A 14779-nucleotide genomic window follows, 5' to 3' on the forward strand; every position below is an offset into this window, starting at 1 on the left:
AGCAGGTCAGATAGCATCTCTGGAGAACATGGTTTGGTAAAGGGCCTGTCCCACTTTCCCGAGTTATTCACAAATTCTCCCCAGTTTTCCCCTTGATTCACACTCGCAGAATGTTTGTAACAAGTCCGTAGAACGCCGTAGGAGTTCGTGGATATATCGTAGCGGCTGGTTATCCCAGCCGTAAGCACTCTGGGCTATTATTTTACTTGCGGACATTTTTGATCAGGCTGGAAAAAACATCCCAACTTACCTGATGCCCCGAGTACCTACAGCTGGGATAACGAGCTGCTACAATATATCCACGGACTCCTACGGACTCGTTACGAACATTCTGCAAGTTTGAATTGAGGGGAAAGCTCAGGAGAATTTGTGAATAACTCGGGAGAATTTGTGAATAAGTCGGGAAAGTGGGATAGCCCTGTACATTTCAGGTGGAGACCCTTCTTCACGATTAAGAAGAATCTCGACCTGAAACATTGCCTATGTTCTCCAGAAGTGCTGCTGACCTGCTGAATTACTCCAGTAAATTATATCAAAACTGTGTAGCACAAGGTAATAAATCATTTTTACCTAGATTTTACCTATGGTTTCCACTTCACCTATGGTTTCCGTAAAGGTTTTGGCTAATTTCATGATGACATGGAATTTCATATCCAATTGGTGCCACACTCTTTACTCTTTACAGGTTTATTGAACTAAAGAAAATATAAATTCAGAGCAATTTTGTGTTGTCATATTATTTTGTCTGTGATTCCCATCCCATGGCCATCCAATGATTGTGTTTCCTTTCCCTTCAGCACAACGGTCGTGCCATCCAATATCAGGATTATCAACGGCTACATCACGGTGGAGCCTGCACATGAACCATCACAGCAACATAGGCAGCATCCCATCCTCAACTCAACTGCAGTGGCCACAGTCCCATCAGCAACTCTACTTCTCTCTGGGATGGCCAGCTTGTTCTGGAGTCTATTGTGGCCCTCCTGACCCCCTGCACATACGATCTTGACCCGCACCCAGTTCTTTTAATTTAAGAGGAGAAAAACGTTAAAAAAATATTTCTGGCATTAGCTGATGAAGCTTCTCGCAGTTACACACAGGAAGTGCCTTTGCCCTATGCTCAGTAGACCTTCGAGACCTAATTGCACCGGGTCCATCAGGTTCTCTGTGATGTCAGAAGAGAATATTATGAGATTCTGAAGCTTAAATAGCCACAACGTGACAGCATCTTCTTTTTGTAGAAGGGTTTTTTCCCCATGGTGTTATGGGGCATTGTAAATTTACTTTTGAAAATTTATATGTTCATATGAATTATGTATATTTATTCCCCTTCAATGTTAAGTTTTGTTGTGTATATAACTCCATAATCTATGAGAAGTTCAATGTTTTACTACAGTCTAACCAGACAAGATGAATTTTCTACCAAAGGTCACCTATTAGATGAGAGATGTATTAAAAAGTGCCTCCTCGCCAGCCCTGATTGACCTTAATTTTTTTTTAAAGATTCCATTGATTATTCATTATACCCACCTCTGAAGAAATTTGAACTGGGCTTGGAACTGAAAACTCTTTTAATGTAGGAATTGAGAAAGAACCATTGGATGTTTCATTACAGAAGCTCAGATAGTCAATTCATAGCTGAACTAATCCCAACTGGTGCTCTGTGGTTCTACTCAACTAGATTAGTTGCATCACAAAGATGAGATCACAATTTACAGGCAATAAGATACATCAATATTTCTGGTTTATCATCCAAAGCACCAATGCTTGTGTCAGACAACTTGTAAAACTATTTCATTTACTGACTTGAATCCACACTATATATGAAAGAATGATTGGATTTCCATATTTCCTATGGTTCTGAACTTCCATCTTATTTAGCACCTTTAATCTGTTCAGGATTTTCTAACATGTTGTTCAGCCAATGAGCTATGTTTAAAATATAATTGTTATTGCTGAACTGAGAACTGCAGCAAATAATGTGTGTGCAGGACTGGACCCATAATGGACACTAAGAAAAACAACTGGTAAATCTGATGGTTGAATGATCAATGCCACGAGCGAAACATCGAAAACCACGACTTCACATTTTGCCCCAGACCCCTTATAAATAGGGAGATGGGGCTTTGGTTTAATGTCCCATTTGAAAGGGAGCACCATTAGCAATGCAGAACTTCCTCAGTGTAGCAATAAAATATCTGCCCTTATTCTGGATTTAAGGCTGTTTAAAGTTTGGAATCTTGAAATGGCTGTCTCTCGGATTACCTTCTGTAGATTCTGACATGTTTTGTGGATAAATGCATTTGACAGTTGTGATACAGGTAGCTGTAAAGTCTAGATTTCATCTGAACTGATCTTAGAAGAGATCTCAGAAGAGACACCAACAATGAAAAGATTGGTCAAGCCTTCTGGTGGCATTCAGTGTTGCTTGCTGGAGAGCGGTTGCAGTCTATTTCAGGGTTATGGAGTTGGGAAGTATTTGAATTCACAGATGAAAAAGATTCAGTAGGAGGGAGGTCTCAGAGAGAAGTTGGTTCTTGTGAAAACATTATCCAACCTGACCCCATGCAGCATCTTTAGGAGGTACGGTCTACCTAGACTATTATGACTAGTGTGTTTTATTACCACAAGTGTGCAGATGAGAAATTCGATCCACCAAGTCTAGAAACGCCATTGCTGGGATCATTAGTGACCTGTTCCTGCAGAAAAGAACCAGCAGCGTTAGGCTGCTTGGCGTACCAGTCTAGCTCACATGCCAGGGAGATGGTTCCATTTATTTTGCCTGTGTAGTAAGAGAACGGACAGATAGGAAAGGAATTACTGCTCCAAAGTAAGCCATTCTGCCTTCAGTATAGGTAATGTAATCTCTTCCTCAATTAGCATGGCTGTGTTAATGTCCAGTCCATGCAAAACTATGGAATGGTTTTAGAGACCTCAAGTGCGTTCACCGAGCTAGCCTGGAATTCTCCCAGTGCAATTCCTTGATAATGGACACTGATGGAATACCCACTCTTTGAATAATTTAAGTAGAATAGCCAATCTTAGCAAAAATGTTGTGACTCCAGCAGAAGTCAGAAAATCTCCAGAATATGTGGGCCTTCTTTAGTCAAGGCCATATGCCAGGCCATATTAATAGCACTACCTGCAACCCTCAGTTTGATCAGAAAATATACCCTTCGCAATCCCAGTAAACATCTGTTCCTACAGCATATTCCTCGAGCCTGTATCATTTCACATCTCCCAAGTCCTTTCTTTTATGTTATCATTTCTTCCATAAGATGAATGCACCTGATAATTGGCACTTCCATGTCCAGCGCTGACACTCCAGTCCATCATCATTTAACCGCATTCATGAGATCCGCTCTCATCCTAAATTCCAGTGACTAGAAGCCCAGTCACTCCAATCTTTCCTCATATGACAGTCCCGCCATCCCAGGAATTATCTGGTGAACCTATGTTGCACTCCCTCAATAGCAATAATGTCCTTCCACAAATTAGGTAACCAAAATTGCACACAATACTCCAGGTGTGGTCTCACCAGGGCCCTGAACAACTGCAGTAGGACCTCCTTGCTCCTAAACTCATATCCTCTCGCAATGAAGGCCAACATGCCATTACCTTTGTTCACTGCCTGCTGTACCTGCATGCTTACTTTCAGTGACTGATGTACAAACACACCCAGGTCATGTTGTACCTCCCCTTTTCCTAATCTGATACCAATCAGATAATAATCTGCCTTTCTGTTCTTGCCTCCAGTGGATAACCTCACGTTTATCCACATTATACTGCATCTGCCATGCACCTGCAACTCCCCCAACTTATCCAAGTCACCCTGCAGCCTCATAGCATCCTCATCACAGCTTACACTGCCACCCTGCTTTGTATCATCCGCAAACCTGGAGGTCATATTTTTACATTCTCAATTACATTCTCATTTTTACATGTTTACGTAACTCAACAAGTGCATTGGTATCATGGCAGCACCCATTTGGAAACCATCCATTCTCTCCCATTTCATATTTTGTTCTTTCCTCATGTTCTGCTTACTGATTCCCTCATCTTTCAAAATTGCTATTTTGTTTTCAAATCCTTGAAAGAGTTTAAGAAGTTTTCTTTTTTGTACTTTCTCCAAACATACCAGTCTGTAAGTGGTTGGGTGAGCTGCCCTGGCAACAGTGCGCTGTTACCAGGGATTTTGATATATAGGGAGAAGCCTTGGGGCGTAAAGTAGGCTCATTATGGTCAAAGCACCACATCTAGGATGCCCATTTTAACAGATGCAGCTTCACACCGATTCCTTATGCTCAGCCCAGAGCCTGGACTTGCTTCCGTTTAAAGGATTATTGGCCTCATAACTAAATTAAGTCAATGTTTTATTATTGGATTCAAGATACACTAGTGCAGGTGATGAGGCAGGAATTTGCTCAGCTATGATTCCTCCATGTAACCATTCTCCAATACAAACATGCAAGTTAGCTGGAGGAGCCTACTCCACCCTTCAAGCCTGCTCCAATATTAAATTTGATCATGGCCCACCTGATTAAAACCATCCATCAGTTTCCCATCTATCAGTTTCTTATCAAGAATCTACAGTATCTACCTCTGCCTCAAAAGTATTCAAAGGCTCTGTTCGCACTGAGTCTTAGAAAGTTCCACTGTGCCTTAAGTGGGGGACCCGCTAATTCTGTATTTTCCTCACAAACAACGTCTTCTGCACAACTATCCAGTCAAGACTCATCAGGGTTCAACCTTCAAACAAGTGTATACCCACTCTCCTAATCTGCATCAGAATCAAATCTAGCCTGTCCAATTGTTCCTCGTTAGACAGTCTATCCATCTAAGACATAATTCTAAGAAACCTTGGCTGAACTACTTCCAAAATATTTGATATCCTTCCTTCGATGAGATCACTAATGTGCACAGTACTCCAGATGTGATCTCTCTAGTGGTTATATAACTGAAGCTCCCTGCTTTTGTATTCAGTTATTCCTCCCAGTAAAGATAGCATTCCACTTACTTTTTTAACAACATGTTGCACCTGCGCTTTGTGCCTTAGTCTTGAAGAATGGCTACTTGAATAGTGCCAGAGTGTTTCTGCACCCTGTGGATCTGCTTTCAAATACAGCCTGACATTTTTGGAATGACAAGAACATTTTGCCACTAAAAATACAGCTGCACACCACATGTGCCTTATTTTCTCCAATAAAGATAGGCTGTAATCATCATCATTGTGACCAAATAAGCATTTGATGTGAGAGTTGTGTTGGCTTTGTTGTGTGTATCAAGATACAGTGAAACGTTGTTTTGCTTGCTCTCCAGGCAAACTGTACAATGCATGAATACATCAGGTAGTGCAAATGAGAAAATAAATAGAGCACAGAATATAGTGTTACAACTATAGAGAAAGTGCAGTTAAAACAAAATTCCGAGGGCTGCAACATGATAGATTGGAAGACCTGGAATTCACCCGTAGCACATGAAATGTTGAATAACAGCAGGGAAGAAACTTTTCTTGAATCTGGTGGTATTTGCTTTCAAACTTTGTATAGAATAGCATGGTGTCAAGCCAACAACCTCACCCTCAATAACCATGAAGAAACTGATTATCAAGGTGAGGGTTGAAGTGCATGCCCCAGTATAAAATGGTGCTGAAGTGTTGAGAATCGAGAGCTTCAACTTGCAAGGTGTTAACATCACTGCCAATTTGGTGGTACATGCTTTCAAGTTTTGTGCATAGAGCAGAGTACCATGAGTCACACTCTGATCATTCTCTCTTCTCTCTGCCTCTGTAAGGCAGAAAATATAAAAAACTTAAAAGCATTTATTGGTATTGATTTAATGGTATGAGTACTAAGATAGAGTGAAAAGCTTTGTTTCCATGCTATCCAGTCAAATCATACTATACACGTGCAATGAAGCCGTGCACAAGTACAACATGTTGTTCAAAGAGAAAAATACCAGTGTGCAGAATATAGTGTTACAGCATTATATTGTTAGAGTTACAGAGAAAGTGCAGAAAGAAAAGTGCAGGGGCTGCAATGAGGTAGGTGGGAGAGCGAGACTACAGCCGTGGCTTATAAAAGGAATGTTCATTTGTCTGAAACTGGTGGTACACGCTTTCAAGCATTTGTATCTTCTGCCCGATGGAAGAGAGGAAAAGAGAGAATGATCAGGGTGCAGGTGGCCCTTGATTAATTTGGATGTTTTCCTGAGGCAGCAAGAAATGTAGATGGAGTCGTTGAGGTGGAGGCTAGTTTGGATGATGGACTGGGCTACATCCATCCACAACACTTTGTAATTTCTTCTGTTCTTGTGTAGGGCTGTTGCCAAACCAAGTTGCAATGAATTCTAACAAGATGCTTTCGATGGTATCTGTAGAAATTGGCAAGAGTTGTAAGAAATTGGTAAGAACCTCCTTGGTCTTCCGAGAAAGCTGAGGTGCCAGTGAGGTTTCTTGGCTGCAGCTTTAGTGGGATTGGTCCAGGACAAATTGTTGGTGATATTTATGCCTCGGAACATCAAGCCACCATGTTTCCTGAAATTAATAACCAGCTCCTAAATCTTGCTGACATTGTACCATCTCTTTCAAGAATAACTTCTTCCCTGTGGTTATCAGACTCTTGAAGGAATCTCTCTTTTTGCTATGGATGAATTCCTGACATTCCTATCTACCTCTTTATGGCCCTTGCACTTTTTTTTATCCATACTATGTCTAGCTGTAAGACTTTATTTTACAGTCTGTTTATTTTCCATTTTGCGCTACCTGATGTACTCGTGTTTGATACGATTTGGCTGGATAGCATACAAAATAAAAGCTTTTGATTGTATCTTGGTACACGTGACAATAGTAAATCTATACCTATTCTGTCCGACAGGAAAAGGGAAAAGAGAATAACAGGATTATGAGTGGACCTTATTATATCAGCCACTTTCCAGAGGCAGCATAGTATAGAGTTGATGATGTTGGGAAGGGATACTGGTTTGTGTTCACACAACTCTGAAATGTCCTACAGTCTTAGGCAGAGCAGTTGCCATTCCAAACTGTGATACATCTGGATAGGATGTTTCTATGGTGAATCTTTAGAAACTGTGAAAAGTCAATGGAGAAATGCTGAATTTCTTTAACCTTCCACGGTATACTTTCTTGACTGCTGCATTGATGTGGTCGAACCAGGACTAATTGGTGGTGATATTTACACCTTGAAGCTCTCAACCAACTCCGCATCAGCTTCACTGAGACAGACTGGGGTATGAACTCCATCTAGGTTTCTGAAGTTGATGACCAGCTCCTTTGGCTTGTTGAAATTGAGGGCGTTTGAATTGCAGAAACTGTTTTGCAAAAAAAAGACAGAAAGGTCTTGGGAAACTCAGTGATCCAGAGCATCTCTGGAGGACATGGATAGATGACTTTTCAGCTCGGGACACTTCTTCAGATTCTTCAGTGTGCAGACTATTGAGACCCAAAACATTGCCTACCCATGTCCTCCAGAACTGCTGCCAGGCCCGCTGAGTTATTCCAGCACATTGTGTCTTACTTTGAAGGAGAGGTTGTTTTGACACTTGCTAATCTCTCTATTTTCTTCCTGTACTGGGTCTCATCATCTGGCTCACTATGATAGTATCATCTGTAAACTTATAAAAGGAGTTAGAGCAGTGTTTGGTTACACATTCGTGAGTGCATTGGGAGTATAGTAAAGGGCTAAGAATGCAGCCTTACAGGACACTGGTGTTAAAAATTATCATGGAAGATGTAAAGTTGCCTATCATCACTGATTGTGGTCTATGGGTCAGGAAGTCAAGCGAGAAACAAGAGAGTTTGATTGTCATATGTACCGGCAATTAAACAATGTAATTCTTGCTTACTGTTGCTTTACAGGCCCGTTAGTGCAATACCACACAAATAAATGTATAATAATCAATAATATAATAAATTAATAACTAGCAATACCTGGCAGCCAGACCATAATAGCCCAAAACCAAAGAAAGTGGTGCAACCAAAACAATTTCCATGGTGGATCTGTGGTCAAGATTATGCTGTATTCAAGAATCTGGGATGAAGCTGTTCTTGAATCTGGAGGTTATGGTTTTCAGGCTCTTGTACCTTCTTCCTGAAGGGTCCAGATGCTGAGTGGGTCCAGGGGTGGGCGGATTAATTTAGTTGGAGAAATGTTGTTGAAGCTAGATCTAAATTGGAGACTAACAAGAGTATCCTTGTTAATACAGGTGTTCCAGGAAAGAGTGTAGGGCCAGGGGAATGATGTCTGCTATGTGCTTATTGTGGTGTTAGGGGAATTACTAGGATCAAGGTTGTTTGGGAGGCTGGAGCTGATTTGTGCCATGACCAGCTTCTCCAATCACCTCATGATGGTGGACATCAGAACCAATGGACGATAGACATTAAGACATGCTTCCTTGATCTTCTTTAACACTGAGATGATTATCGTTTTCTAAATTAGCTGGGAATCTCAGATTGTAGGAGGGAGCGATTAAGAATATCTGGGAAAACTCCTGCCAGTGGTCCACGCTGGTTTTGAGGACAAGGCCGGACACTCCATCTGGCCAGTCGCTTTCTTGGGGTTCACTCTCAAGAAGGCTGAGCTGACATCTGCAATGGTAACCATGGGTACAGGTGCACCCAAGGTGTAACAATATAGTTCCTAACAAAACTCTAGTTATCCTTTGATGACATTGGTACTATTTAATGCTAAATGATTATTAGGAGAAAGCTAATGGTGAAAAAATGTGGGAGCTTTGCATATATTTGCCTGTGCCAGTTCAGCTTCCAAAACATCCCCTGGACAAGGGTTCAACAAGGAACGCTGAGATATTAACCAGCAGGGGTGGTTATTTGCTTTGATTCTGCCGACCTCCGTAGAGATAAGTCATTGCACTTTTTCATCAGTTGTCATTCTTTAAATACTTACACGACCATTACCGATATTTGAAATATATCGGTAAAGAACTGATCTGAGCTTCCATCAGAAAGACTGCTATGACTTAATTGGCACACATTAAGCTTTTACAGAAACTAAATGTTTATTTTTTCATCTGTTTTGGCATTCTTGTAACATACGGTATCTTGTTGTTTTTCTCAGCACACTGTTGTAAAAGATTCTATTAATGTTATTTTTCCAGATATATTATTTTTTTAGTGTTATGTAATGGTGCATTGTATTAAGTCAGAATAAGTATTGGAATAATTGCAACAACTAAGTCAAATTGTTTTTCAGAACAAGTCAAGATGGTGAAAGGAAATGCACTGACTCCATAGTGAGGTGTTAAAGACAGGAACTTATGAATTTGATTCAATGTGTTTATAAATAATTATTATAACTGATTTAAACATTTTGTATCCTTTTAGAAAATCAGAAGAGAAACTCATTCAGTATTTTATTCATTTTAGCTATCTATTGATGGCCCTACTTACATGGAGGTGTAGCTCAGAGAAACATTGGGTTTCCTTAGTGTGCAGTTGCCATAAGTCTACCAGTTTAACGATAGATCCATCAATGGGCTATGATTCAAATGTTTAAAATGTAATTGGGCTTGTAAAATGCAACACAATATGACAGATATATTTTTAAAATGTTGATATATAAAAAATCATACCCCAAACAACATTAAAATTTCTACCCATGGAACTACTTTTCATTTTGTTTTTATGAATCCATAAACTGGGTGGAGAAATTTGATGTTGACTTTCTAACTCTGGAGAGTTTGGAAATTACTGAAATGGTTGTATTCAGTGGAAAAAATATCTGGGTTTTAGGCAGACCGAGTCATTCTGTGCAGAATGAAAGATAGAAATTAACACACTCATGTAAATAAGGCCATAGTTTGCAGTAATCAAATGAATGTAGAAGTGTACCAAACCTGAACAAGAATACTTTGTTTACAATTTTTACGTGACTACACATCACAAAATTGTGAATATTTGAAAAAAATAATAATATAAAGAGTCAATAAATTGTTATAATTTCATAACTATCTCCCAAGGTTCTCAAATGACTGTGAGCAAGTGTCATAAAATGGTGCATTTGCTGCCATCTTGAGACAGAAGGCAGTAATAACAACATGGGTGAAACGTGGCTGGTTTTCCTCCGCATTACATTTTGTTGATTTCACAAAGGCTCTCTAAGTTACAATAATCACTGGCTCTACAACAAAAACATGTTAGCTTAAAATGTCATCATCTTGAAAGGAAATCCACAGTTACAAACATAAAAGAAAGAAATTGTGCCCTTGGCACTCAGCATCACACGCTGGCAATTGTAAGTAATTCACTGGCCAAAGGGAAAGTAAATCTTTGTTTTTGACCCAACAATGTGACTGAAAAGAAAGCTCTTCAATTTCCTCCAGTTGTGGCTTATCTGAAAGCAATTTTTATTTCCATGCTACACATAGGAAGCTTTTGTATTCTTGGATCTGTGATTATTTGGGGGTAAGTCTGTTTAAATCTAGAGACACAAAAGACTGGAGATGCTGTAATTTGGCGCAACTAAGCAAATGGTTGGAAGAACTCCGCAGGTCAGGTGGTATCTGTGGAAGCAAAGGGAAAGTAAACGTTTTGGACCAAGACGTTGCATCAGTCCCAAAATTGTTTTTTTTTTTGCTCTATATTTAAATTTCTTTCATATACACCGATAGAGTTAAATAAACTTGTTGGTTTTGGCTGGATTCAAAGCTAAACATACTTCAATAAAAGGACTGTAATATATTGAAGTGTCAAAACCCTCTGCATTAATTTGTTGTATTTCATGACAGAAATCTTGCAATATTAACCTTCTATTTTCAATTACAAAATTCCAAATGCAGTAATTCCATGAAAGTGGCAAGCACACTTTAAAACCACTTAAGATCTGGATTTAAAAACACTTTTAAAAACAGCAGAACTCTTTTGCCTCAAGTACTCACAACTAATATAAATGAGAATTAATAAGAGTTCAGCATTGTAGAAAAATATCCTGTGGAAAGATTTGTTCTGTGTGCTTTATGTAACAATCAGTGTGCTGCTTTTAAAAATGGGTTTATCACTTTGTTACACATAACATTCAAGGTGATCCAGCTCCATTAGTTATTCATGAACCATTCACGGTTCTTTAACCATCAACTAGCCTAACGTAATTTTTCCAAGTGAAACCTATCGCCACCCAAGTATCTAATTTTGATGAAAATCAAAGCTTTCAATAGTTCTGATATTTCCCATCAGTTTGAAGTGAGTTACTTACATAGAGCAGTACAGCATAGGAATAACAATTACAGCACGGAAACAGGCCATCTCGACCCTTCTAGTCCGTGCCGAAATGAATGGAATGGAATAGAATACTTTATTTCCACATGTGACAAGGAATAGTGAAATTCTTTGCTTGCATACCATAGTCGCCACATACAGCACTGACAAAGTTACAAAGTACCCCCGCTCCGGCTCCTCCTTTGTTCTCCCGTCCCAACTGGCAGGTCCTTCATTCTTCTTTCCCCTACCCCACGCCGGGACCCCTTTGTTCGCCTCCCCTCCCTCAGGGTGGTCCGCCCATGCGGGGTCCTCCATTGTTCTTCCCCCTCCCCCCTTCACAGTGGTCCCCCCACACCCTCATCGACCGCCAATTTGAGGTTTCACTGCCGCTGCTGCGATGCTCCATCAGTCATGAGGCCCCACCGCCATCACTGAGGCTCACCACCATTGTCGAGGCTCCACCTCCACCACTGAGGCCCCCAACCGCTGCCAAGGCTTCGCCACCGTCGAGGACCCACCACTGCCACAGAGGCACCTTTGCCCACAATGCTTGCACTAAACATGATGCCAAGTTCAACTGATCTCCTCTGCCTGTACATGATTCATATCCCTCTATTCCCTGCACTTCCATGTGCCTATCTAAAAAAAACACTACCGTACCTGCCTCCACCGCCACTTCTGCCAATGCGTTCCAGCACTCCACTACTTTCTGTGTAAAAAACTTGACCCGCGCATCTCCATTAAATGTTTCCCCTCTCATCTTATACCAATGCCCTCTTGTTGGATATTTCCACTTTGGGAAAATGTTCTAACCTGATCTATACCTCTCATTATTTTATATACTTTTCAAGTCTCCTCTCAACCTTTGACGTTTCAGAGAACTTGTGCCCAAGAACATTAAAATGAAAATGAAGTTGATCAAATGGCCAAGTAACTTAATTGAGGAAATGGGCATGTGCATAATTCTTAGGCTCCAACAACCTCACAATATATGACAGTCTACCTCATTGCCCTTGCAAGATGACTGAACTAACTTGTTATAAAAACGGGAAATAGTGGACGCACTCGGCAGGTCAGGCCTGCATCTTCAACCGAAATGTTCCTCTGCTGTACTGTTCAAATGTTTTATAAATGTCCCCATTCCAGGAAGGTCAAGGAAGCTATGGAGAGGAGGGTGCAGGAGAGGTTAACCAGATGCTGCCTGAATTAAAGGTTATTGGGTATAAAGTTAGGCAAACTTGGATTGTTTTCACTGGTGTGTCAGAGGTTGAGGGGAGACCTGATAGAAGTATGTAAAAGTATGAGAGGCGTAGAGAGGGTAGACAACCATAACCTTTTACCCAGAGATTGAGTTGTCAAAAATTAGAGGGCGTAGCTTTAAGGCCAGAGGGAGAAAGTTTAAAGGATATATAACAATAGTGTTTTTACTCAGAGAATGGTGAGTGTCCAGAACACGCTGACAGGGGTGGTGGTGGAAGCAAATACAATGGTGGTGCTTTATAGGCTTTATGATAGGCACATGGATACATAGGTATTGGAGGGATAGAGACCAAGTGCAGGCAGAGAGGATTAATTTAATTGGCAGTACGTTGGATGTTGATGACCAAAGGACCTATTCCTGTGCTGTGCTATGTTCTATAAATTCTGTAAGACAGTAAAAAGAAATAAAACAAGCATCGATTTATTGAAAACACAATTAGACAAAAATACAACTCCATGATTCCGGTGGGCGGCGCGGCTCTGGCCAGCAGCGGCCTCTGCAGTCTGTCCGCGTTTTATTATTTTTCTGTCTGTGTTTTAATGTAGTTTTTGTTATTTTTGTTGGGGTGTGTGTGTGTGTGGGGGGGTGGGGGTGGGGGGGGGGGGGGAAACTTTTTAAATCTCTCCCTGCACTGGAGACCCGACCTTTTCTCGTCGGGTTTCCGTTGTCGTTGGGGCCGCAACGAGGAGCGGCCTCCAACAGGAAGAAGCCGGGGACTCTGGTGCTACGACTCACCGTTGCCGTCGCGGGGCTGGCCGAGTCCGGAGCGGGTGGAGCGGTGGAGGAGCGCTGCTGCTGCTGCTGCGGCCCGACCGGAGAGTCGGAGGCTCCAACGACAGGTCTGTGGACGGCGGCACCGGGAGCCCGCGGCTCCCTGGAGGGAGACCGCTTTTCAGGGCTCTCGCAACGGCGACTTCTCCCGCCCGAGTTGCGGGGTCGAAGAGCTCCTGGAGCGGGGCCTGACACCACTGCCCCGCGCGGCTTGGAATGGCCGCGGGACTCTGCGAGCGCACACCGGGGGCTCTAACACCAAGACCCGGTGTGCGACCTCGCACCACCCGGTGTGGCTTTAATGGCCGCGGGACAATTGCCATCGCCAGCCGGGGGCTTTGACTTTGACTCTGACATCGGGGGGGGGGGGGGGGGGGGGGGGGGGGGGGGGGGGGGGGGAGTGCAGTGGAGAGATAAGTTTATTTGGCCTTCCATCACAGCGATGTGATGGATGTTTATGTAAATTATGTTGTGTCTTGGGTCTATGTGTTTGTATGTATGGCTGCAGAAACGGCATTTCGTTTGGACCTCAAGGGGTCCAAATGACAATAAATGTATCTTATCTTATCTTATTATCTTATCTTATGATAGTATATGAGGTAATTTGAGGTGTCCCCATTGCCGAGGTGTGATTACGATTCTGCAGGATGGTTCAAGAACCTGATAGTTGTATGATCATAGCTGTTCTTGAAGCGGCTGAAGTGGATCTTTAGGTTTCTGTATCTCCTGCCCAACATTAGATAGATATAGATATGTCATTTATTGTCACTATACATGTACAATGAGATTAAAAGCAGCTCGTACTCAGTGCATACATATAATTTAGTACAAAAAACAAGAAACAGAAAACAAAACAAAAGGGGGGGGGGGGGGGGGGGGGGGGGGATAGGTGCACAATTCTGCGGCGCTATATACATATCTATAAAGGCAAAATGGTGAAGGATGAATAGGTAGTATTCTTAGGCAGATGTTTAAAGATTATATTCAATATTTTAAAAAAATATTAAAAATATTAAAAATTACAGTTACAATACACATTACAGTTCCAAATTTCAGTACGTGGATAGAATAGATGGAAGTCCGGGTGTTGGGCTGTGAAGTCAGTGCATGTGTGAATTAAGAGTAGTTATGACTTTCGGAAAACAACTATTGCTGAGTCTATTTGTCATAGATTTGATGCACCTATAGCGCCTTCCAGAGGGCAGCAGGTCAAACAGTCCAAACGCAGGATGGGAAATGTCCTTGATGATATTCTTTGCCCTGCTAAGGCAGCGGGAGGTGTAAATATCCATCAGGGAGGGGAGAGGGCAACCAATGATCTTCTGTGCTGTCCTAGTTACCCTCTGAAGCCTCTCCCTGTCTGCCATGGTGCAGCTGCCGTACCATGCTGTAATGCAGTATGTCAGCAGGCTCTCTGACAGTCGTGAGAAGAGGGCATGGCTGGGGAACCTTGAAGATAGATGTTGTCCCCTTGAGGCAGCACCTTACTTAGCTGCTTTCAATGGTGTGGAAGA

The 14779-nt window shown here is 41.8% G+C and overlaps 1 protein-coding gene across 1 annotated transcript in view; it reads left to right on the forward strand.

Moving 5' to 3' along the window:
• trabd2b (TraB domain containing 2B) overlaps positions 1-11299 on the forward strand; it is a 334868-nt gene extending 323569 nt beyond the window's left edge. The window contains exon 8 of the mRNA XM_055641817.1: positions 798-11299. Coding sequence (XP_055497792.1) covers positions 798-987 — 190 coding nt within the window. The 3' untranslated portion in view covers positions 988-11299. The remainder of the gene's footprint in view (positions 1-797) is intronic.
• Positions 11300-14779: the final 3480 nt, after the last annotated feature.

Source organism: Leucoraja erinacea, chromosome 10, assembly GCF_028641065.1.
Source record: "Leucoraja erinacea ecotype New England chromosome 10, Leri_hhj_1, whole genome shotgun sequence".
Lineage (NCBI taxonomy): Eukaryota > Metazoa > Chordata > Chondrichthyes > Rajiformes > Rajidae > Leucoraja > Leucoraja erinaceus.